Source organism: Cervus elaphus, chromosome 20 (genome assembly GCF_910594005.1).
Source record: "Cervus elaphus chromosome 20, mCerEla1.1, whole genome shotgun sequence".
Lineage (NCBI taxonomy): Eukaryota > Metazoa > Chordata > Mammalia > Artiodactyla > Cervidae > Cervus > Cervus elaphus.
The window spans coordinates 103,861,308-103,888,201 of NC_057834.1; the positions used below are offsets into that span (position 1 = coordinate 103,861,308).

General features: G+C 34.8%; 1 protein-coding gene across 5 annotated transcripts in view; it reads left to right on the plus strand.

Annotated features, from left to right (window-relative positions):
• DOCK7 (dedicator of cytokinesis 7) overlaps positions 1-26,894 on the plus strand; it is a 185,333-nt gene that overhangs the window by 143,496 nt on the left and 14,943 nt on the right. For 3 of the 5 annotated variants that reach the window (XM_043877728.1, XM_043877729.1, XM_043877731.1), the window contains 9 exons: positions 2,290-2,386; positions 5,133-5,229; positions 5,552-5,686; positions 6,643-6,795; positions 11,602-11,760; positions 12,406-12,506; positions 13,775-13,967; positions 15,321-15,464; positions 17,848-17,979. In XM_043877728.1, the coding sequence (XP_043733663.1) occupies positions 2,290-2,386; positions 5,133-5,229; positions 5,552-5,686; positions 6,643-6,795; positions 11,602-11,760; positions 12,406-12,506; positions 13,775-13,967; positions 15,321-15,464; positions 17,848-17,979 (1,211 nt within the window). Of the gene's footprint in view, positions 1-2,289; positions 2,387-5,132; positions 5,230-5,551; positions 5,687-6,642; positions 6,796-11,601; positions 11,761-12,405; positions 12,507-13,774; positions 13,968-15,320; positions 15,465-17,847; positions 17,980-19,495; positions 19,511-26,894 lie in introns of all 5 variants that reach the window. The other 2 variants (XM_043877727.1, XM_043877730.1) reach the window with 1 other exon arrangement.

The window sequence follows — 26,894 nt, forward strand, 5'->3', positions numbered from 1 at the left end:
TATCAAGCCTATCGAATAATTATCCTCATCTTTAAAACTCTCAGAGGTAAATAACTTGCTTAAGGTCATAAACTAAGTGACAGAACCAGGATCTTTTGACTTCTAATTTAGTGTTCTTTATATTATACCATAGCTCTTTCTAAGACTTATGTTGAAAAGAATGGCGCTTTTAACAATATGTTACATTTTTAAGCGTGTAGTCTTTAGACAGCTACCATGGAAGCTAAAAAAAATAAAAACCACAAGTAAACCCCACCTTCTCCCAAACTCATAGGTGCAGGGAAAAGTTAGGTGCAGGGTAGGGATGGACATAATGAGTGAAAGGAGTCAAAAGGTACAAACTCACAGTTTTAAAATTCTTAAGTACTGGAGATGTAACTTAAGCATGTTAACAAATGTATACTTGAAAGTTGCAAATTAAGTACATCTTAAAAGTTCTTATCATAAAAGGAAAACATTTGAAGCTACTCATGGTCATGGATGTTAACTAGACTTGTGATGATCATTTTGTAATATATGCATGTATTGCATCATTTTATACACAAGAAACCAGTATAATATTATATGTCAATTGTATCTCACTTTAAAAAAATAATTGAAGCTGTCATCTTCTTAAAATTAAAATAATTCCGTTTGCAATTCTTATTTGTATTTGGATACTTAATAAGCTAGGTCACCTAATGATAGACATTCTTAACTAAGGAGATGAGAGAAAGTATCCTGGAAAAAAAATAAAGTTAATGATAATAATGAAGAGAGATCACAGATACTTATTTTGTTAACCGTCTTAATATAGACAAATCTTTTTGCTTTCTTTCACAAAATTTCTTAAAGACAGAGGTTTCAAAATTGAAGAAATAAAGAGGGACAGAAAGAGAAGGAAAAGGAGAGGAAGTAGAAGGAATATCTGGACTAATCCTTTATTGTGTGTCAAATTATATTTGCTTCTCAGTATTTTTAAAATTTGTTTGAACTCTGAATTTTTACTTTCATTTTACTTTCCATTCTCCCCAGCCAAAGTCTCGTGTTTTTCAAAGAGGAGTAGTAGTCTTCTAGTTGAAAGCCTGAAGTCATGATTTGATTCCATTGTTCAAATATCTGTATTTCTCCACAATTCTCAATGACTTCTCCACTTGTGCTAGATTAGTATGAGCCACTTCTGTTGCTGCTGCCCCTGAGAGGAGCCTATACCATTCACTCTGCCTTCTGTTTCTCTAGGGGGAGAGCCTCTGTGTCCTCTCCTGCCTTCTGTGGACCAAAAGAAATAGTTACTTTCAGAACCTTCCTTAGTTTGTAGCTTTTATTCTTGTGGTCATAAGTGCTGTGGAGAGAAATAAAGTAAATTAAGAAGAAAGGAAGTGGTGGAAAGTTGAGGAAGGTCTTTCAGCAGAGGGGATGAATAACTGGCCAGTGATATTTTGTGTGAAAAACAATCAGGTAAAAGGAATAACCACTATTGTGTACATTCTCAATCAAGAGCATATGTAGTGAAACTACACACACACACACACACAGACACACACACACACACACACATACACACACACAATAATGGTAGTATAAACAAAGGTGGAGAAAATAAAATCATATCATGCATAGTCTTATAAACCATGGTTAAGATTTTCAGAAAGTCAGAATTTAAAAGTTTGCTTATTTAAAAAAGTGTTTGGGTTTTTTATATTACATTTAGCAAATATATCCTGTAACTCTTGTGAAAATTTTTAATAGAAAGCACCACTGTCAGGTTTTTCCACTTGTACTGAAGATAAAATGGCTGTGTTAATAAAATTATTGACATTATGTAGTATTTCTTTTTTTAAATTTTATTTATTTATGTGTGGCTGTTCTGGGCCTTCGATGCTGCGAGGGCTCTTGTCTAGTGGTGGTGAGCAGGGATACTCTCCAGCTGCGGTTTGTGTGGGTCTCATTGCGCTGGCTTTTCTTTCTCATTGCGCTGGCTTTTCTTTCTCATTGCGCTGGCTTTCCTTGTCGTGGAGTGCGGGCTCTGGGGCGAGGAGTCCTCTGTAGTGGCTCCCATGGGCTCAGTAGCTGCGGCTCCCGGGCTCTCGGGCGCAGGCGCAGGAGTTGTGGCGGGCCTAGCTGCTCAGGAGCATGTGGCATCTTCCTTGATCAGGAACCAAACCCATGTCTCCTGCCCTGATAGGTGGTTTCTTTACCACTGAACCACCAGGGAAGCCCTGTAGTATTTCTGGTATGTTTGCAAATATACATGAATGTGGTCTAACTGAAATAACATTTTTAAAGAAGGTTTTGAAATTTGTTTGACAGAGAGAAGCCCATCTGGAAGTGCCTTTGGAAGTCAAGAAAACCTGAGGTGGAGAAAGGATATGACTCACTGGCGTCAAAACACTGAGAAGCTTGACAAGTAATAAACCTTCTATTTTATCTTATTGATGGGCTTGTTGAATTTCAAGTGCAAGAGGAAAATGATTACTTTTAGTGTTATTTTATATAATTAGGCATTCAAATTTTAGAAGTCAGAACAGTTATATTTAATTTTTCCATTTTGGATTAAAAAACAATTTGGGGGAAGAATTTTTCATATGGTATAGTAAAGCAAAAGGTTACATATTTAAATGTCACCTTATTTTCCCCAACAGTTTCCCCTGGAAAATGGACTGAGCAACTATTTTTGAAATGTCACTATTTTGGGTGTCACACTGAAAGTAAATATTTCAAGGATTATAAAAAATTAGAAAATTAATCTTTGTTTTCTTAGAGCTTAAAATGTAGTTAAAGAAAGACAAATACTACAAGTCTTCTGTTTCTAGTATGGAGACAAACTAGGTACACTAACTGACCACTCTGTTGCCAAAAACAACTAAAAATGCACTTTGGTGAGTCCAGCATCCTAAAGGACTGCATCTTCATGAGGGGAGCTGGAAATAAACCCTTCTCACTGCCCAGGTAACCACAGGTGAAATTCCTTGGCTTGAAAATTGCTTGCATTGTGTCAGGGGCTGCAATCTTTCCCTGATAATTTCTAATTTCAAATTAGCCCTCAGGTAACTCGATAGGCCCCTAAAACTTTGATAATATAGTGACCAACTCATTTGGGTTTGCCTAGTAGTCTTAATTTTAGCAGTTAATGTCCCAGGGACCCACCCCCCCCCACCCCAGCCCCCAGCCCTGTCCTAATTTGGTCACCCTGAGAACCATCTTCCATCCAGACTTGAGCAGATTCTCACAGAGAAACTTTCAGAAATATTAGCTCTCCTACGTGCTCAGTAGCTCAGTCATGTCTGACTCTTTACGACCCTGTGGACTGCATCCTGTGAGGCTCATCTTGTCCATGGGATTTCCTAGGCAAGAATACTGGAGCAGTTGCTATTTCCTTCTCCAGGGGATCTTCCTGACCCAGGGATCGAACTCAAATCTCCTGCTTGGCAGGCAGATTCTTTACCAGGGAAACCAGCTCTCCCACAGTAAAATCACAGGAAGCAAGGCCCTGTGGGAGCCAGCAGAGCGAGAAGCAGCAGGATCCGTACCACATAGATAAGTTTAGGATTGTCAGAAACCGTCTTAGTCTCTTTAGGCTGCTATGACAAAATAACACGCACTGGGTCACTGTTAAATAGCAGAAATTTATTTCTTAACTGTTCTGAAGGCTGGGGAGTTCAAGATCATTGCACCAGCAGATTCAGTATCTGGTGAAGGCCCATTTCTGGGTTTATAGGCTTCTTGCTGTGTTCCCTTATGGTTTAACGACAAGGAAATTCCTAGGGGCTTCTTTTATAGAGGCATTAATCTCATTCATGAGGGCTCTGCCCTGATTTTCCAGTCACCTTCCAAAAGCTGCACCTCCTAACAGCATTACCTTAGGCATTAGATTTTCACTGTATGAATTTGGCAGGAAAGACACATACTTGGACCAGAGCAGATGCTGTATATAACTGTGTTAAAAATTCTTAAAGTTTGAGTGTCTGCTTTTCTGTCTATTTTGTCCAAGTGCATTTCTTTAATTATTTTTCCATATGTATTGTGTTTTTTAAAAATCACAAAGCACTGAGATACTATGTTATTAGTATATTGCTTTACTTCTGCACTTGTATTATATGTTTTCTTTGCTTATCTTACTATGTTTTAAGGAAGTCATTTTCTTTTTCTTTTTGGTATTTTCCTGATTCTTTTGGTTTAAACATCTTGTTTTTCGTGTGTCTTCACAAACTCTCGCTGGAATTTTAAGTTTGAACATTATATTTCTTTTCCAATTTAATTCTAATGTTGTATTTTCTCCTTTAATTTATAAAATGTAATTTCATAAACTGTTCTCTTTAGTGGTAGTAATAAAGATTCAGACTTTAATTAATAGCTAACTTTGAAAAGTTAACATTTAATATGTCCTTGTATTTTTGCTTTGATTTATATGTATATTTTTTGGTCTATTTGGATGTAGTTTCCATATATGCATTGTGATTGAAATGTAAACTTTACTCATAAATCATATATAGTCATTAAATTTTAATTAAATAATACTTTTGTAAATATTAGTATTCAAGTAAACCACTTTATTACATCAAGTTTTATTTCTCATGAGTAATTTCATCCAGAATCTCACTGAACAGTTACTCATTTTCTGTATTAAAATTTTTGTGTCAGAAATTTGGGAAAATTAGACAAAACTTTATTTTTAAGAAAGTTCTTTTATCCTAAATAAATATGTTGAAAATCCTTGGACGTGGTAACATGAATACTAAACATTTTGGATACTGCTTTACATGAAAGCAGCCCTAAATACAAGCCTATATAGCACCACCTAGTGTCTGCCGTTTAGAACAAAACAGTGTTTTCCTATGTTTGCTGCTGACTCTCTGAAAGCTAATATTTGTGCCTTTAGTGGCACTGTAGTACTGTAATGGGGTGAGAAAGTCTGTATTGGCATGTTTGACAAATGTAGATTAAAACAAAACATTTTTAAAAGTGCAGAATATTTTTCCTTATTCACTTAATAACTTTGCACTCGGGCAACTATTTGAAAAACTCTTCCCCTGAAAAAGAAAAATGATTCCAAGGTTTTTAAATTTCTGTACATCTTTAAGTCTTTTCTGAATTTCAGTTCTGTTGGATTTTCTGAAAGATAAAATATAATTTCTTCTAATCTTTTGTTTTAGGTCAAGAGCAGAGATTGAACACGAAGCACTGATTGATGGCAATCTGGCTACTGAAGCAAATCTAATCATTTTGGATACATTAGAGATTGTTGTTCAGGTAAAAACACTAGTTAGAGGAACTTAAACTAGTATAGATTTGGTAAATTAGGCTTGGGGAAAAAGGTATTTATTAAACCATATAATTATATTTGAATATCAGTAGATTCTAAAAATTATGTCCTTGCTCCTCTTTTTTTCTCATTTAAATTCTATCCATTCTTTTTTCCCCTTTTCTTATCAAAAATCCCTCTCAGCTTCTTCTCCTTGAGGAGCTTCTAGATCTTAGATTATCTTTTTCCTATTAAAATTTTCATTTGCTAATTCTTACATAATCTATCTCTAAGCAGATTACAGTTAACATCTCTATTTTAAAATTGTAGACAGTCTCTGTGACAGAATCCAAAGAGAGCATCCTTGGTGGTGTGCTGAAAGTGCTACTACACAGCATGGCCTGCAACCAAAGTGCCGTTTATCTGCAGCACTGTTTTGCTACCCAGAGAGCTCTGGTTTCAAAGGTGGGTTATTTTTGTGCCTGCTGTCTTGTCAGACTTTGTTTTCTTTACTAACATTGTCTAAGATCACTTGATACATTCATTGATTATATCTTAAATATATTTATAGATAAAATTTTAGTAATAACCTAAGACCTGATTCTTCTTTGCCTTTCCTCTACGGCTTATTCTTTGGAATTTCTTTCTCATTTAGACTACCTTTAACCTGTTGTCTGGTTTAAAAAAAAAAAGAGTAGTTCTGATGTGGAGAAGGGCCTGAAATTAATAGCCTGTTTTAAATATTGGGCTTTTTGTATTTTCATCTTATTTTATCTATTTCTTATTGATGTGAATTATCAGGAATTAGTGTGTCAGTTGTTCAGTCCATTGAAATTAGCTTCTCCTAGGTAAATGGAAAGAGAAGTACTTGTTTTGTTTAACTACTTCAAACATTTATTTCCGATGTTTGTTTTCCTCTGAAAATCTATATTCTTAACCTTGAAGGTGTCTATTTCATCTCAGTCATCTTATAAGGTGAAACTTAGCCAGTGAAGATAACATATACCATTTTGTAATAGTAAGAACATTTCACGCTGTGCAGCAAAAAACTAACATAATATTGTAAAGCAACTGTATTTCAATAAAAGTTAATAAAAAATTTTATCATAGACTTATTATGTGTTACTATAGTGTCTTATTCACATTATCTAATCTAAGGCAGTCATACAGTCCCACATAGGTAATATCATTAGGCCCATTTTTATGGAAGAGAAAACCTGTCCAAGGTCACAGTACTGACATAGTCCATATTCAAACCCAGTCTGTCTAGTTCTCTGGTCCATTGTATTAACCAGTAGCAAATATTATCTCTTAAACATTCTTCCAGTTCCTGGGCTACACTCACAGATTCCTTCATCAGGCTGTATGAACATGTGTCTGAAGCTTCTCCTACATGAATCAGTGGTGTTGTTTCTCTGCAGTTCCCCGAGCTCTTGTTTGAAGAGGAAACGGAGCAATGTGCCGACCTCTGCCTGCGGCTCCTGCGGCACTGCAGCAGCAGCATCGGCACCATCCGGTCCCATGCTGCTGCCTCCCTTTACCTGCTCATGAGACAGAACTTTGAGATTGGGAATGTAAGTGTTTTATCCTAGGACTGTCTCTGTGGAGTCATAGTGAAATATAACTTCTGTAGACATCTGTTAAATGGGTTTGGGGAGAGCATGGCATTTGGGGCTGTATTTTGAGTCTGATCTTAAGACTGTTTCTTTTTCTCTTTCTGTGAATAACTTATAAAAATCCAAATCTTTTATTTTGTATACTAAGAATGACGTATAGTAGTACAGATTTAAACTATGAATGTATGTTGAGCAACTGTAAATTGTAATTATTATCATTAAGTGAAGTGAAAGTAATAATAAGAAAAATTTAAAGTTTAAACATCTTTGCTCGATAATTCATGATTTTATGCCAGTCTTAGAAGAATTCCATGTCTTCATTTATGGTCTTTTATTTGATTATAGATTTATGTGCTGTATTTTTCCTAGCTTTTTGAGTCAAATGTTTAGTTCATTTATTCTCACTCATGTGATTATTTAAGGTCTAGAATATTACACTGTGCACTACTTTTGATGTCTCATTGGTTCTAATATCTAGTATTTTTAGTGTTCTTGGTTTCTCTTCAATACATATTTTGTAATTTCCGTTTGTATTTTCGTTTTAACCTGAAATTTTAAAGTTTTGAGGATGATGCTGTTCAGTTGTTCAGTCACGTTCTACTCTTTGCAACCCCATGGACTGCAGCACCCCAGGCTTCCCTGTCCTTCAGTGTCTCCCGGAGCTTGCTCAAACTCATGTTCACTGAGTTGGTGATACCATCAAACCCCCTCGTCCTCTGTGTCATCCCGTTCTCCTCCTGCCTTCAATTTTTCCCAGCATCAGGGTCTTTTCTAATAAGTCAGCTCTTCGCATCAGGTGGCCAGAGTATTGGAACTTCAGCTTCAGCATCAGTCCTTCCAGTGAACATTCAGGATTGATTTCCTTTAGGATTTACTGGTTTGATCTTGCAAAGTTTTAAAATTTTGATGATAATTTTTGGTTTTTGTTTGTTGTTTTCTGGCTATCCTGTGGCTTGCAGGATCTTAGTTCCCAACCAGAGATTGAACCCAGGCCCTCAGTAGTGAAAGCATGGAGTCCTAACTATTGGACTGCCAGGGAATTCCCAGTAATTTTCAGTTTTACTGGAGAGTGATCATAGTACAACTAATATGTCTCCTTTTTGGTACTATGGATGTGTGTGTTTGTGTATTCAAGCATAAAATGTTTTCATAAATGTGTTACACAAGCATTTAAAAAGAAGGGGTGCTTTATTTTCATCTCTTTGGTTGACTAAAGGAGATGATTTAAAGCCTACATATCGTTTATTTCTCCTTTTGGTCTTATTTGGTAAAGTGATATTCATAACTGTTTGGTATATTGATAACTACAATTTGTAACTGTTGTATCTTACTATGACTTATTCCCTTTAGAATTGAAAAAGACTCTGAGATGGCTTAATTTAAAATTTTTATAGTTTTGACCTGACTTCTGCCTTGTGTAGTATTGATACCTCTACTTTCTTTCTAATTTGAATGTGACTTAGGTTATCTTTGCCTGTCCTTTCGTTTTCACTTTTTTGAATCACTTTATTTTAAATGTGTGTCTTATATACAACATAGAGTTGGGTTTTGCTTTGTAATTCAGTTCCTAAGTCGAATTAAAGCCGATCTTTCATACTTGTTATTGTATCAGCTACATCCTGGATTTGTGTTGTATTATTCTGCTTCTCCACTCCTCTCCTAAAAAAAATTTGTTGGTTGTTTTCATCTTGTACATGGTAAGTTCACCTTAAAGTTTATATTGCTTTAATGGTTACCTTTATAATTATGGAGTACCTTCAGTCCTCTGTTTCTTTAATCATACATCCTCAGTGGAGGCAGTATTGTCACCAGCCTAGTGGGTGTTGGTTCTCAGCTATCACAGTGGCTTCCCTTGAGTTCTTGTATTACTATGATTTTTTTCCTTCCCAAAGTTAATGGCTTCATAGATTTTTTATAAATCAAAGTAAGATATTTTAATTAGAATTTTCATCTGTTTCATGACCACATTTTCCTATTAAGTATTCTTTATCTGGTATTTCACTGATCTTCTTTACCTTTTTGTTACTCAACATAGAATGAGGCAGTTTATATTGACCCAAGTATTTGTAGGACAGTCTATTTCTGTCCAGCCCTTTGAGATTTTTTTGGTTTTTTTTTGTTTTCTCGAAACAGATAGTTTTATCACTTCAAAGTGGGTTTCTTATTTAAATTTAAAAGAAGTGTTTTTCCTATTATTTCTTAAATCTGCACCCTAGGATTCCTCACTATTTGCTATCCCCTCCTTGCCTTCCACTGAAGCTGCTTCCTTAGCTTGTCTTGGCAGCCCTTATGCATTTTTCTAATACATAGATTATATCAGTCTCCTCATTTTGCTGATATAGAGTTTATGGACTTTTTTTTCTATTCATCTTCTATTTTTATATGAAATGCAGGAGAATGGGAACTTGCTGTCTCACACTGTCCTATTTTTACTGGAAGCCAAGTCTTCTCTCCTAATTCAGAACAAAGAATCTAGTTACTTTATAGATATTATTTAGTTTTTGAACTAAGAGTCCCTAAAATTTGACTACACGTGGAGTTTTCCTCTGTTATTTTAGGAAAGCTTTATATTAATACAGGAGGACTAAAAATGAGTAATTTATCATGTCAATGTCATGTAGCACCTCTAAAAAGGAATAGGTGATTTATGCCGGGCACGATTTTTATATAGATTGTATATTCAAGAGATATTAGACCTAAGTATTAAATTGTGTTCTAGGTACTGTGGTAGGCATTGGGCAAACATAGATAAAAGGAAACTTATTTTAAAATAGCTTAGCATCTACTAGGGTAGGAGATGAACAGGTAATGTTCAGCTAGTAATAGTAAGTACCTACTGTAGGTGGTTTTGTGAGGATTATATAAATTAATATTAAGTACCACACTTATTATGTCAGTAACTGGCTCTGAGCAAATGTTCAATATGTGTTTGTTGTTGATATACTGAGAGGTAAGCACAGGGAACTGTATAAGCACAGAGAAAAAAAGCATATACTCTCAAGGAGAGTTTCAGAAAGAGGAGATGCTTGAACTAAGGATGAAGAATTGCCCAGGCAGATGGAGAAGTAGTGGGTAGACTTCAGGTGACGAAAATGGCACATAAGAAAGGCATTGAGATGAGAGAAGGAAACAGGCAAACAGAGAAGGAAACTTCTTTAGTACTTCTTAATTATTATGGCTCAAAGAGAGAGTAGTAGGAGATAAAATTGGAAGTGAAATGTTTAGATTAAGCTGTCATAGGACAGATACTTGCTTATCACTATACTCTCTGTTCCTACCATATAGTTTGGCATGTTTATTTGGTCAAATACATGAATTTTAGAATTTTATCTGCAAGGCTGTGAGCGGCCATTGAAGTGTTTTAAGAAGAAGACTGATATGTACATTCAGGTTTACATTTTACAGAAATTTCCCTGATGCTACTTAGGTAAGGAAAAAGAAAGATTGGTTAGGAAGTTATTGCAGTAATCCAGGTAAGAAATGATAAAGGCATAAAGTAAAGCAGTGGCACTGAGAATGGAGGAAGAACTGATTGGAACAGATTAGAAGATGGTGTAGATTGAGTTTATAGTATGAATAATGAATGGGCAGAATGGCTATGGAACAGCTCCTGGTTTGGGGCCTGTGTAACTGACTACAATAGTAGCACCATTTGTTTAATCAATAGGACAGACTATTTTCTTGGGCTCCAAAATCACTGTGGGTGGTGAGTGCAGCCTTGAAATTAGAAGATACTTGCTCCTTGGAAGAAAAGTAATGTCAAACCTAGACAGCGTATTAAAAAGCAGAGCCATTATTTTCCCTGCAAAGGTCCATATTATAGTCAAAACTATGGTTTTTCCAGTAGTCATGTACAGATGTGAGGCTAGACAATAAAGAAGGCTGAATGCTGAAGAATTGATGGCTTCGAGCTGTGGTGCTGGAGATGTTGAACCTGAAGCTCCAATAGTTTGGCCACCTGATGCAAAGAGCCAACTCATTGAAAGAGACCCTGACGCTGGGAAAGATTTTAGGCAGGGGGAGAAAGGGATGACAGAGGATTAGATGGTTGGATGGCATCACTCCCTCACTCAATTGACATGAGTTTGAGCAAGCTCCAGAAGATAGTGAAGGACAGGAAAGCCTGTCGTGCCTCAGTTCTTGGGGTCACAGAGATTTGGACACCACTTAGGGACTGAACAACAATAAAGGTTGTCACTGGTAACCTCTTAAAAGTGGTTTCATAGAGGGGAATGGTGAAACAGAAATGAATTTACACTAAAAAAGGAAGAATGTAAACTCTTGCAGTCTTCATTCCAAAGGATATACCTTTAAGTTACTTTGTACAGGATGTGAGTTAAGTTATACTTTTATCATAGCAGTGACGTAATTAAATCAGGTAGAGTGTAGTGACCACATCTGACACTTAAGAATTTTGTGACGTTGGTCAAGTTCTTTAATGTATCTGTAAAAATGGTGTTATTGTTAATAACATATACCTCTTATTAGGTCAGTGTAAAGTCTAGGCACAACTTCTAATTCAAGATTAACCCACAATTTTTTTTCAACCTTATTTTGTAGGTTGTTATCACAGGAAGATTCTAAGCTTTATGTCCATTTAAAAATAGGATTTCAATACTACATATTTCATTACTTTTTCAAAAATATTTTTCCTAGAGTGATGTTTTATACTAACTTTTTCTTTATAGGAAGTTAATAAAAATAGACACTTCTCCTTTAAGCTTTCCTTTATTACATATTTGCCTGGCAATTTCTCTGTTACAGAACTTTGCCAGGGTTAAAATGCAAGTAACCATGTCACTGTCTTCCTTGGTGGGCACATCTCAGAATTTTAATGAAGAATTCTTAAGACGTTCTTTAAAGACTATACTGACATATGCTGAAGAAGATTTGGAATTGAGGGAAACAACATTTCCTGATCAGGTCAGAAATTCTACTTTTTAGAGCATGAACTGAAATAGGAATTGTAAATAGGTATTTCCCAAATTGTTAAATCAAACTTTAGTTTTTCCTGGCAGAACCTGTATTTTTCTTTTGATCCATATGTGTCATAGATAGGACTGAATCTCTGTTTTAATAAGCCACCCTTACTTCTCAGAATGGTTAATATTTTTGGTGTTTAATTCTGTGAATTTGTGCCAAAAAGAACACTAGACTTAGACAGTATGGATAAACAAAAAACTTTATGATGAAAGTGTTCCCACTGATTTGTGAAACAATAGTTTGCCTCAAAAACTGTTTATACAAACTACCTTTTGAGAAAACCTGAAAATCAGAAAGAATTTCGTTTTGTATTCCTTATATCCCTATATGTTTTTTATTTCTACTAGTAGTTCTACTTGTTTCTGGGTGAGAGAAGTGAAAAAATAGTCTGCTGATGAATTTGTATAAAATTTACTCTTCACCCATCTTGTCCCAGCATACCCACATTCTTTAGAACTATATCAAAATTGTATTGTTTGTTTTGAAAGCTTTAGATTTCAAATCTGAAATATCTTCCAAACTAATTTTAATGGTTGTGAATAAATGACAGTTGAAGAATGTTTTTCATATAATTCTCTGCTGTAGGTTCAAGATTTGGTTTTTAATCTCCATATGATCCTTTCTGATACTGTTAAAATGAAGGAACACCAGGAGGATCCTGAAATGTTAATTGATCTGATGTACAGGTAGCATTTGTTTAATTTACTTATACCTTGTAATTGTTGTTGTTTAGCTGCTTAGTTGTGTCCACCTCATTTTTGACCCTGTGGACTGTAGCCCACCAGGCTCCTTTGTCCATGGGATTTCCCAGGCAAGAATACTGGAGTGGGTTGCCATTTCCCTCTCCAAGTTTTAACTTCCTGACCCAGGGATCAAACGCACATCTCCTGCAATAGCAGATGGACTTTTTACCACTGAGCCACCTAAGAAGCCCGATGTCTTGTATAATGGGGCTTAAGTTAGTATGACACACAGAAAACATGAATTTACAAGAATACAAAAATTATTTGTCATTTTCTAATGGTAATTAAAACCCACTCCAGTATTCTTGCCTGGAGAATCCCATGGACAGAGGAGCCTGGGAGACTATGGTCCATGGGGTGCAGAGAGTCAGACATGACTGAAGCGACTTAGCATGGCATCGCAATGGTAATTAAAAAATCAAAATGTGCTTTATCAGATCCCCTGTGACACTTCTTTTAAGAACTATGAATAATTGTTCAGTGTATTTATTGATTATTAAAAACAAGATTTTTAAAAATAATGGCATAGTTAAGACCTTGGCATCCTGGGCCCTAGAGTTCCTAGGAAGGCTGAAGACCCACATTTTAAATGTAAAGATTAGTTCTTTAAGAAGAAAACATAGTGTATTAATACTTTATTACAACATTAATTTTACTAATATTAGATATGGTTTTTGCCTGTAGGCTGATATATTTATTGGGTATTTTTAGAATTTTGTAATTTTTATTGTATCTTCAAAGATGTAAGTAAAGCTTGACTTTTTCTTTGCCATTTGACCTTCATTTTTTACAGTTTTCGAGTTTCTTAAAGACAAGAATAAAATATTTCCTTTAAAATTAAGGTAATACAATGAAAGAATCTTTTATAATTTTTTTCCTTGAATATAAAACTTATTTAGAGCCCCATAATAAACTTGTAAATTCCCAGATCTTCCGTTACTGATTGTTTCCTTAAAGGGCGGATTTTCATATAAAGTGTCTTTTTTTTTTTTTAGCTCCCTCCTCCCCCCAGGCAAAAAAAACCCTGATACTCCCCATTCCATGGGCCCACAATTATTTCTCTAAGCACACTCAAAAGCATTTTCATAGCACCCAAAAACTTGTCTTAATAGGTTGTGTTCAGTAACAGAAGCCTACACAGTGAACAAACAATTTGAACTCCCTTTCAGGTTAGGAAGCAAATGCTAATTGAGAATTTCTGCTCTAACTAGAATTGCCAAGGGCTACCAGACCTCTCCGGATCTGCGGCTGACCTGGTTGCAGAACATGGCTGGCAAGCACTCAGAGCGCAGCAATCATGCCGAAGCTGCCCAGTGCCTCGTTCACTCAGCAGCACTTGTTGCTGAGTATCTGAGCATGCTGGAGGACCGGAAGTATCTCCCCGTGGGATGTGTAACATTTCAGGTAGGAATCTGCCTTAATCAAGGTATGTCTTTCTGTGGATTTAACTTTTCTCACTGCTGTTTATATGCATTCAGCTTGTAATAAAAGCACAGACTGAAAGTGATGCTTCACAAGATGAATTTACACTTCACTATCACTTTCATTAATATGTTTTTAAAGAGTATTTCTTGTTAATTCTCTTCCATGTTTTCTTACCTGTACGTTATCAGTGCTGTGTAAAGTATATGTATTCTCTTTGCCTATACTGCTGTGAACTTCATAGCATCTATGAAATATATTCAAAATATTGAAAATCAGGATAGAGGACACTCTTAATTGGCTTTTAATTAAAATACCAGGTAAACCAGCATTCTCCATGGCTTATTAAAAATATGCTAAGATACGACTCAGAGATGATAGTTTATGTTCTAGTAGGGCTACATACCTCTGACCCACTGGCTGAATTCTTTGCCTACCAAGAAGAGTCAATTATGCTTTGCTTTTCTTCAAAGCCTCTTAATTCCAGGTTTGGGAAGTTATAAAAATTATTTAAATATTATGTTCTCTGATAAATCTAAATACAAAAAGAAAGTGAGTTATTGTTTCTGTGAAAATTATTAATAAGCTGAATGTTTTGCAAAGAGATCAAGACAAATAGAAAAAGATTGAGGGAAATCTAGGATAATTTGATAATCTTTTAAGTTCAAGTTTTTACTCTAAAGAAACCAAAACTGAAAATCATAAATGGAGGTTACATGGTGGGTATTTAGTCAAGAGAGATTACATGGAACTCTGATCTTGAGACCCATACACAAAGAAAAGGCCTTAGATCTACTTCGAGAAATTGACAAATGTGTGACTATCTAGGTTCAAATAAAATATTTAAGGTATGTATGTATCATTTCCTTTTCAGAAGTAATGACGGATCCCAATCTTGTTGGATAAGAGGGCTTTTTATTATACCTGAGTTTTTTCATTAATTTGATATATATTAGGCAAGCCTTGAGACTATTTTTGTATCTCAGTTTCCCTGATGAGTTTTAACAACATCAATTAAATTAAAAATAAAGACTTGTTTAAGTCACCTTAGGTGTTGTGTGTCATATTACAATTTTCCTTAGCCCATGATTTTTTAAAGTTTTCTTTCTTACAACTTTTTATTAATGGAAAAGTTAGCCAGCAGTGGTGTTACATTTTCTTGTCATCTTCACAGTACAAGAAGTTTTTGGAGATTCATCTGTTAGCTTTTCATTGACTACCACCCTTTTTTTAAATAAGCTGATAGCTGTATTTTATCTTCGCTTACTTCATATATATCATTCATGTTAAGAAATTAATTCCATTTCACAAACCTAAACATTTTTTTCCTCCTAGAATATTTCCTCTAATGTTTTAGAAGAATCTGCAGTCTCAGATGACGTGGTATCTCCAGATGAAGAAGGTATCTGCTCTGGAAAGTACTTTACTGAGTCAGGACTTGTGGGATTACTGGAACAAGCAGCTGCTTCTTTCTCTATGGTAGATGACTCTTGTTCATTTCTTCCCACAATTATGTACTTCTTAGTTATTACTGACATGTATATTTATGCTTTCTGCTTATGACTGTGCTTTTCAATTATGATAATTTTCTCTAAATATCTTAAGAACTCTTTAGTAATGGATTTTCTTTTCACATTCATCATTGCTTATTCCTTCTTATTTTAATAGTCTGTCACTTCCTCCGGTGTTTTTCATCTGCTTGTTTTGGAACCAGCACTTCGTCTATAAGAGATTTTTTTTTTTCAGAAAACTTTTGCCACCAAACATTTTCTAAAACCTTAAAAAAGCCTCTGGTGCTCAGGAAAGTTACAGCCTCTCACCCGATTGGTGGCATAATAAGCTCTGTTAGGTAGACACTGAAGTGGTATCAGGAACTTTATGAACTACATCCTAGATCCCTTGTCTGATTCCCTACCATGCTATAAGTCCAGTCCTTGTCCCTCCCCATCTGTATATGAAGAATTGAAGCAGTCAGTGTGGATCAGAGATGTGATACTTATTGGTGAAGGGAAAAAAATAGCTAGCTGAATCCTTGTTTAATTTCTTGAACCATGTTGATAGCATCACCTACTTTCTGTGAGTTTTCTGCTGAGTATTTAGTGTCCCAGCACCAAGATTTGCAAGACAGTGAGGTTCATGTTAGGGTAAAAGGGAAGCTTGATGTAATGTACTATTACTTGGTGTAGTTAAGTAATAGTACATTACTTCCCCATTGTACTATTATTGGGAATCAGTTGTTGCTTCTCCTGGCCTTAACCCTACCCAGCAACATGTTGGTTATGGGTATAGATTTAGGAGATTCTTAAAATCCCATGGACGGTGGAACCTGGTAGGCTACAGTCCATGGGGTCACAAAGAGTCAGACACGACTGAGCGACTTCACTTTCACTTTCAGCCCCTTTTTCTGCCATCTTAGTAGTTAAGCACTTAGTAGTTAAAGCACTTCAGGCACAAATTACTCAACCTACCAGTGTCTTACTTTTCTTACCCATTAAATGCATCTAATAATAGCATGTACTTCAAGGACTGTTGTCAGGATTAAATGAATTAACCTCTGTAAAGTGCTAATCACATTGCCTGGCTCCAAGTAAGTTTTAGTATGTTTGCTCTTATCATCCTCTCATCATTATTGGTACTTAGAAGTAACTCTTGTAAAAATGATTCTGAGACTCAAAGAACATTAGGTGTTTGTCCTCTTTAAAATTTCTTGTTTTTGAACACCTTGATTGTCCTGATTCCTATCCCAGATCTCTGTTCCTTGCGCTTCAGTTTAAGGGATCTGAACTAGTAGGGGAAAAAGTTTTTGCTATTAATGGAATATTTTAATAAATATACATCCTCTGTATATGTGTGTAATTTTAATAATTCACAGCAGTGAATTTAGATTGGGTTACAGTGGCTTATGTTACAGAAGCCTCTATTTTGCAATAGTATTTAATTATGAATTTCATTCTTTTTCAGTTAATCTATTTAATATTAATTAAAATAATTACTGAGACATTTTAGTTACACTGAATATATTTTACTATTGCAGCTACATGATTGCCTATATATACTCCTGTGAGCTGACTAGAAAATATAAGAACCATGTTTATTTTCTTGGGAAAATGCGATTTGTGAAGCAGTGGGAACTCAGTGACTCTTGGAAAATATCTCTTTTCCTTTACCACAGCCCCCAATCCATTACAAGAAAATGGGATAGCAGTATAAACATGTTTTGTCCCTCACTCTGATTATAACCAGAGCAACACTTGGCCAACCACTAGTAAACCAAAACCCCTACTTGAATAAAATCTGGTGGCTCAGAATCTTATGTTTTGTTAAAGATCAGTCTTTTTTCCATAGGAGAGTTCCGTTAAGATTTTCTGTGCCAATTTAATATTTTGGGAAAGTTAATAATTTTAGTGTCCTAGGAAGCAATAGGTTTATGTGATATTTGTGTATCTGTGACTTGTAATAATTGGGTTTCTATGTCTCTGCTCTGAATTTGTTTCTGCAAAAGTTTATATGCATATATAAGGACACACACATACACACATTTATTTTAGTTAAGTAAGTACTGAGTAGTAAAAGCAGAATGTCCAGTTCAAATTATATAGAAATATAAATATACATATATGTACATGTGTGTATTTTAAATGCACAAACACAAATACACACACACATGTTTTCACTCAATAGACGAGATAATATATTGTGCAAAATTATTTTATCAGGTCTTAATCAAATTAAAAATCAGTAGCGTTTGTTTTTATGTCCTATTGGAAAACAGTTGTATTGCCTTGGAAATACTGTGAGTTCATAAGTTGCGATTCACTCTTTTATTGATGTAAAAGAAAGCAATCTCTTATTATTCTTATAGGCTGGCATGTATGAAGCAGTTAATGAGGTTTATAAAGTACTTATTCCTATTCACGAAGCTAATCGGGATGCAAAGAAACTATCCACGATTCATGGTAAACTTCAGGAAGCCTTCAGCAAAATTGTTCATCAGGTAACAATTGTACTTTCTAACTTTAGTGTAAGTGGAGAAAACTGTCTTACAAGCTTTAGTGTTGCTTTGTACTAATGTCAAACTCGATCCCATGAAATGACCATTTTAATCAAGTTACAAATGAACAGTGTCAAAATGATAACTCATGGCCAAAGCAAGACTCATTAACAAAAATGAATTTAACTTAGAGTAGATTATGATCATCATAACCTTCCCACATAGGTTCTCTTTTTTCTTCACTTTTTTGAATTATTACTAGTTGCTAATTTTTTTGTGTGTTACTTTCTGTTTCACAGTGTGGGTAATAGTTATGAATTTGATTTTTTAAATTGATTTTTATTCATTTTCTTCCAAAAATGTTTTTATATTTATTAAATGATATGAAAGCTTAATAAACTAATATTTTTAATGATTTCAACTGAACTTTTAACTTTTTTCCAGATATTTTTATCCAGTCATCCTCTGGCATGTTTCTCATGTGAAAGTAATATTTAGTGAAAATAATTGGTTGTATTTATTTATTCAACTATAATAGTATGATTTCAGTACTTATTTTTAGTTCATGGGATCCACATATTATCTTTAAAATTAAAGTAAACTTTGTTTAAAAATGAAGTCGACTACTAGCAGTTGATTTCCCTGAAGCTAAATCGTTGGCTCCATTGAAATACTCTGAAACGTTATGTTAAGGGTCCTGCTTTCCACTTTTCTGTTCCCTTCCCTGTGCTCCCTGTGCTGTTGTCTGCTATTGCCGTCACCTAAGAATGAAGTATAGTATTGTTTTTCCACTTTCGTGTGCAGCATTAGTCCCACTTTATTGTCTTATCAGCTTGACTTCCTCTTTCTTGCCATGGACTAAGCTGTTCTAGATGAATTGATATAATCTGAAAAATTTAGTCTTAAATAGGGCTGCTATCCTGTTAAGCCAGGATTTTATTGTCATTTAATAAAATATTGGAGTTGTGAAAGATCATTAGAATTCTGGATCACAGCAGGTGGGTCTTTTTATAATCAGTTATACAGTTAAAGAAATCTCATTGCAGCTTCCTATAGGTTACACAAATTGCAAATTACACAGGTCAGGCCTGGAACATCTAGAGCGAGCAGCTTCCAAGAAACTTTCATCCATTTGTATCAGAGACATTTGAGCAAAATTTCAGTTTCTATTCCAGCTTACCCTGGGTACTTCAGTGAAGTGCAGCTCCCATTGGTTAGTGATCTAATTTAGACACAAATAAAACAAGCAGTTAGCTTTCTTTCCCCTAAATTTGTACTTTTTACTTATTAAAGTTTTAAATGGTGAAATTTTAGCTTCTAGGTTTTGAACAAGCAATTTATAAAATTATCATAGGTCTTAAGTGAAGGAATATGGTGTTTAAAATACTCTAGTGTTTTCTATATGGAGAAGAATTTATGGTATATAGTTTCTTACACTACTGAACTTCCTTTGGCTTTTTTTGTTCTTTTTAAACAGTTTTTTTTATGACTTGCCCTTTTTTACTTTTTTATTATACAGAGTACTGGCTGGGAGGTAGGTAATGTTTTAGTTAGTTAAAGACACTAATAGATTGATTTGATCAGATTTCTTATGCCAATGCTTTGCCCACATGTGCTAGCTGTGGGCATTCTGTTGCTGTCTGCTGTCAACTGAATTCATTAACCAAAGAAATTTTGTTAAAATACTGTAAGTTATGTTAAGAAATTTGTTATTAAGAGGTTGTAGGCAGTGCATGGAAATCCATATGTTACACTAATGATATTCTTTGGTAAATGAGCCACTTTGTTGTCACTTTAGTTTGTTTTTATCCTTTGAAGCATTTTCTTTCATCAACATTTACACACAAGATTTCCTTTTTTTAACCATATTGTTTCACCTCATTCTACAGAGGTCGATTTATGTGTTATTGCTCAGAGGTATAAATATAAAATATTTCATCTGATGTAAGATGCTGTCAATTGTAAGGTATCCCATTATTTTATATTCCTTTAAGAAAGATTAGAAAAACAAACAATCCCTGTGTATTAAACTCCAACATCCCATCAGCTGAAAAATGAATGCCAACCTCAGAGATACTAAAATATGGGCAAAAAAAATGTGCATCTTGGAATTGATAAAAGAGTATGTTAATTTGATCTTGAGTCACTTCACCTTGAGTATAAGTACTACTGAGGAATGAAATTCACTTTTGTCATTTGAATTTTGTTGGGGGGAGGGGAAAACAGATTGAGAGAACTTGAAATTTAATTTGACCTCATTTTCTGACAATGTTTGATAATTGTGTTCAATGAAGACTGTGTGCTTCCTTTTATGGAGTAAGTATAATAGTTAGGCTCATGAAGTTATATATAAATCAAATCTTACCTGAAAAATGCCAGAAAGAATTGATTACCTTTTTAAAAAATCTTTCTGTAAAGGAAAGAATTCTATAAAATAAAAAAATTCTACAGAATAATTCATTTTGATGAGGTAAAGCAAGGTATTAATAAGACAGTTTATTTAAAGCTGAGTATTAATATTTGTTAATTTTTCTGCTTTGCCTTTCAGTTTGTAGTCAGGTTTATGTTGATTAAACAGTTTAGGCTTTCTCTGTTTGGTTTTGCAGTTCTTGTTTTGAGACCCAGCTAGAAAACCTTCAGAATGAATGTTACTATTGCATTCTCTTCCATTTCTGAATTAGTTGCCACCTTTTGTTTTTCTTCAGATGAAACCAGTACTTTTAATCTACCTTAGTTCCTCAGATTAAATGTGTATGGCTTTTTTTATACCCAGTATAGAACATCTCATTTTTGTGTCTCAATTAACTTACATAGAGACTTTCCATGTTATCTTTGAGTCATAAAGTTCCTTATGGATTTCCTAACACAAAATGGAATTAGGTGAAAAGTAAGCATGAAAGAAGAGACATTGAACCTCTGAGCAGTTTATTACTAGTCTGCTTGATGCTAAATCGACCCCTGAAAGGTATAATTTTCACTGGTTATGACATTAATATTCTGTCATCATGTTTATTGCATGGTAAAAGTCACACGGACTTTATTTTCTTGTTTATATTCTTGTCACTACCTTTCACTGGACCTTTAGCTTTGTAGCTTCTAAAATTGTTGCACGTTTGTTTTTGCTTTTCCCTTGTAAAACTTAAGTGGATGCTTGCATTTTAAAAGTATGTTTGCTACCATTTGCTGCTTATTTGTTTTGAAATTTCCCTAATTAAAATGCTTTCTGTTTTCTCTTCTCTCTTGCCCCTGGTTGCTGACCCTACTCCCTACTTTTACTATTGTCTATTGTGGTAAGTTCCTCTCTTGTGAATATTTTTCTTTTTGACTCTGGGAAAACTTCAGTAATTTCATTTTTTCTAAAAGCTGTGGTTCCTAGCTAATTTCCTAGTATTCTTAAGGAACTCTCACTGGATTGAGATCCAGTAAGGATATCTGATACTATAGAAAGGGTCTTTGAATTGATAGCTCCTTCCTTGATCTGGGCTTATATATTGGCACTGTATTTCATTTTTCACTGTGCTCCTTGATTTGGTACAAATCATTTGAGTTGGCAGAGCTTTTGGGGGCTGTGTGTGTGAGTTTGTGTATGTGTGTGTAAAAGATAACTCTAAAACTTGATAGCAAATTTGGTTAAATATGTAAATTAACACGTCATGAACCTTTCTTAAATCATGGTGACTGTTACTTGCTCTGCCAATTTCAATATCTGAATGACTGGTAACTGTTTATTTTCTCTTTCCCAAGTACATTTATTTTCTTGAAATAATAGGAAATAAAGTATGTTTAAAAATTTCTTACTTATAATTGTATTTTAAATTTATTATTTCTGACTTTCTATATGGAAAATTATAGCCATTTTATATTTTGTGTGCACACATTTTATTTTAAAAGGTACATTTATCCATTCATCAAATAGTCAACAGTTTGTATTCAGAAGTAGATTAATGCAAGTTTATAATGTTCAGAATAATCATTCCCCAACTATTGATAACATAGTCACATAACACTGTTTCCATTTTTTTCTTCAAAAAATTACAACATATTTCACCATCCGAGGGGAAATATCACCACCCTAGTAGGTATATATTATAGTCTCCAGCAAGGCTTGAGAAGATGGACTTAGCTTGTTTAAGCTGAAGTCTCTCTACTAAGTCACTAAAGAAAAATGAGGTATTCTAACCTTTGAGATTCATGCATGCAAGATAACTATATTAACTCTTTTCATTGTACTGGATGGACATGAAGATGAGCCAGTACTTTGGTTTTTATATGCTGAGAAATACTAGCCATAGTTCTGATGCAGTGTCTTCTGTTGAATTTTTATATGCTCTAATCCATGCTCTGGAGAAGGGCATGGCGACCCACTCCAGTATTCTTACCTGGAGAATTCCATGAACAGAGGAGTCTGGCGGGCTACAGTCCATGGGGTTGCAAAGAGTCGGACACAACTAAGCACAATCCGTGCACGCTGAGGCTGCATGAGATAAATAAACTCATCCAAGTGAGTAAAAGAGCAGAATGGGAAACAGCAAGTTTTAATAGGTGATGGGCAGGAGGCTGAAAGAAGAAGAAAGAAAAAAAAAAGCAAAAACTTTTACAACAAATAGTTAAGTGTGACAATGTGACACTCTAAAGAAGAAACTAGACCTGTGTAGGGTAAAACATCCATGAGTGTTTATCTCAGGAAAGGCAAAGAGGTGAAGTCAGATATGAAGAAAGTAAGGCAAATGTGATGAGAAGAACTCTATGAAGAGATACTTTCTGATAGTTGATGACTCCCTAATAACTGGTATAGACCCATGACTAAGCACCTGATGATGTGGTACTACTGGCTGGGTTCTGCCCTTAATGTTACCTCTGATGAGAAAGATATGCACAGCAAACATTTATTTATTAGATGATATTGGACATGATTATTTTTTCCTGGACAGGAACATACAAAGGTTAAAATTGAACTTCTGATAAGAAATGTGATAGGATATACCTTCAAAGAATATACCTGGTAGGTTTATGAAAATCATCAACCTGATTTTCATAGTGGAGTGTGCAGAAAGGAGATGCAAACATGTAATAACAATTTCAGTAGAGGACAGTGTTGTAATATAGAGGAAGACAAAACAGGGAGGAAGGTATCCAGTAAATCTCAGTCACTCAAGGAAATTCTCAAAAACTCAAGGAAAACATCAGAGAAGTGAAAAATGGTTCAGGGATCATACTTATGTCCTAGTATTTGTATGTGAGTATATAGAATACACGAATTAAATAGTGTAATTAAGAGCTTGGACTCAGGTGTCAAATATATTAGGATTTAACTCTGAGCTCCACTGTTGGTCACAGTGTGACCTTGGGCAAATTATTTTTCTTCATTTATAAAAAGAGGGTGAAAATAATGATATCTGAGAGTTGTGGTAAAAATTGACATAACCCATGTAAAGTGGATAACCAGCATTATAGCACATGTGAAGTGAAAGTGAAAGTCACTCAGTTGTGTCCAACTCTTTGCAACCCCATGGACTATATAGTTCATGGAATTCTCCAGGCCTGAATACCGAAGTGGGTAGCCGTTGCCTTCTCCAGGGGATCTTCTCAACCCAGGGATCAAACCCAGGTCTCCTGCATTGCAGGTGGATTCTTTACCAGCTGACCAGGGAAGCCCTAACACATAGTAAATACTTTAAAAATGTTGGAGATTATTATTTTTATTGGTATTATTATTATCATCATCATTACTATTACTATAATTACTTGAAATCTTAACACAGTTTAGCTGTGAAATCTAAGAGGTGTTAGGTTCCCAGGTCAGGCTTTATGACTAAACAAACTGATAAAAGTGTATGTTTTTTAAGGGGAATAGATCTAATAGAAGACAAGGAGATTACCCCTGTGGGAAATACTGGTATGCCTATGTGAAAAATCAGTTAACTTGAGAGAAATGTAGTGGAGAACTATGGGTGAAGATGAAAGAAGTTTTGGAAGTGATGTCAGTGTGGAAATATACAAGAGTCCAACTCAATGTTTCCTGCTAAATAAAGATAACAAAACTAGAAAAGACTTATTTGTCATAAGAGATTTCAAGCACTAGAGACATGGATAGATGAGTAGATGGATTTCCTTGTTTGGGACATAGTTTCATTATACACAGGATGGTGGGATCAGTGAGTACTGCTGAGGAGGAATAATTGGAGTGTGGGAGTGGTAGGAAGTTCAGAAAGAATTCATGACATTAAAAGAAGATACAGCTAGAAAAAATATAGGCTAGATTGTAGGAAAATGTTTTTTTGTTTTTAATTCAGAGGAAAAATGGGTATCATCCTGTGGTCCAAACCTCTGAAGAGGAAGTAAGATAAAGTGATATCTTTCTTGAAGATAAAGCTATATGATTAAACTTTCATGAACATGATAGAGTCAGTGGTTTTACATTAGAGAACTCTTTGTAAGTTGAAAATAAATATACTTACTCTACTGCACACACTCATTTTCAGTTCTAGTAACTCCTCTCTGATCTTATCTCCTTTGATCTTCTCGCTGCTGTATATTCTGCCTTGCCACTCTAGCCACTTTCTTGTTCTTCAAACACAAGAGAGGGCTCCTGTCCTTTGCACACAAGGGCTCCTTGGCTCTTTCCTCTGCCTGGAATGCACCTCCCTCCTGAGAGCCACGTGAATAACTCTTAAAGCTCCTTCACATCTTTGTTCACATGTCACCTCTTGGTGAGACCTGCCTTGACCACTCTGTTTTGTTCACAGATTTATCACCAGCTTCTATAAACAGTTTATTGACACATAGTAAACCTTCAATAAATATGTGAATGGATGCATGGTTACCTCATATACATTGTTTAATGAGTTTTACCTTCATTTTTATTCTTCATCTGTTCCTCCCACCCCCTCTTCCTCTTTCCCCTCCTTCCCTCCCCTTCCGCTAGAATGTGCTTCCTTCCCTCCCACATCCGCTTAGCCATTCTTCTAGGTTATTGTAGAATCTCGTCTGTGTGTCACCTCTTTTGTGACCTGGCTCCAACAGGATTTATCTTTCATTTCTCAAGACACTTTTTACTAGAGCTTATAACCTTTTGTATTGTAATTATTTGAGTACATTTTTTTACTCTTGAGGAGCCAAGTCTTACTTATTTTTATTTTCCTATTCCTGAGGATGAGTTTGAGTAAACTCCAGGAGTTGGTGATGGAGAGGGAGGCCTGGCGTGCTGCAGTCCATGGGGTCGCAATGAGTCGGACATGACTGAGCGACTGAACTGTACTGAGGATGAGCAGTGGCTAACACATTATAAGCACTCAATATTTTCTTTTTTCTTGAACTGAATGTCAGTATGAGAAAGTAAATAAAAAGAGTTTAAAATGGCTCTTTAGGAACTAGTTCAGTTTAAGGCATTAATAAAATTTAAGTCCACATCCTGGAAGGTTGTGAGCCCACTGATCTCTACACTGATCAGATCGGTGTATGTTGTGTCTGTTTCTGGGATACCACACTTTAAAAGGTGCCATCAAAAGACTAATAAGGTGAAGACAGTGTAGTACTTCTCATCATATGAAGATGATTGAGGACTGGAAAGTTTAAAGGAAACAAGTTCTAATAGCAGTTTTCAAATATTTAAAAGGTCATAATACTGAAGATTTGGAATAGAAATCTTAAGCTGGAAAGCTCTGAGAGGAGTACAGCCAGGATAACAATATTTTAATATTTGTGCTTCCAAAAAGTAAATAAATATATATATGTATGGCATTTTTTTAGAAAAATCAATCACAAATTGTTAATTTTCTCAAATGCCTTTTTTATTTTCCAGGCAGTGTGGCCTTCATTTCTTGATTCTATTAAAATTTGCTATTATTGTTCCATTGGCTTATTAATGGTTTTAATCAGAATTTTGATTGAATATATTTAACCTATCTAGAGAAATTTCATTTGCTATAGAAGTCAGTTAATTTTGTCTGTTAAAGTTTGAAATAATTGAAACAGATTTTTTTTTTTTTAGAAACCTCCTTTCTTTAACTCTAGAGACATTTTTCTTTAAAACTATATTTCTTCTGGACAAAATGTGGAGATATTTTTAGTCCACTGTATGTTTTTTTGTTTTGTTTTTATCAGAAGGCTGGTAAATTTAGGATCAGAATTTTCCATTTTGCTTTATTATCTGTTTCATTTGTAACTTATTTTACATACCCCTTTGCCTTTGCAGTAAGAAGTAAGTAAAGGAAAAATAAGTATGAAACTTACTAGGCTTAAAGAGAATTGAGGTATATAAACAGTCGTGTGTGACTGTGTATAAAGGCACTACCACAAAATCCTTTGAAACATCTTTGTATCTAAAATGTAAGAGCTGCACAAAAAGCTTCCAAGTATTTTATCTTTATCGAGAGAATTTGTTTTCAAATCTTCTGTGTAAGAGTGAAGGTGACCTTAGCATACTTGGGATGAATGTGTGTGGTTAATGTATGCAGTGGGTGGTTTGGGTACTTTAGAAAAACCAACTCTTCTCAATTTTTTTTTTTCTTCTTTCATTTATGTATTTTTTCCTTCCTAATTCCATTTCTAGTTACTTTTACACATAACAGTGTTTTTTATTAGCAGAGGGATACTAATTGTAAATGTTTTGCTTCAGTGCTTCAGGATGGTCTTGACATTTACTGATCATCCACTCTGTGCCAGATGCTACACTTGGCTTCTAGCTTTTATGATCTCATTTAAAATATGAAAAGAGCTAGTAATATAAAGGCTAATAATGGTAACTAAATATGTTAGTGTTGTTTTTAAATATAACTTTATAGTATGCTCTAATTTTAGGATAATTAAAACACAGTTTATTTTGTACTAAGCAACTTTTCTTGCAATAAAGAATATAAGTTATTTATCTCAATTGTATGGACTTAGAAGAACATAGACTTATATGGGACGTCACTTGG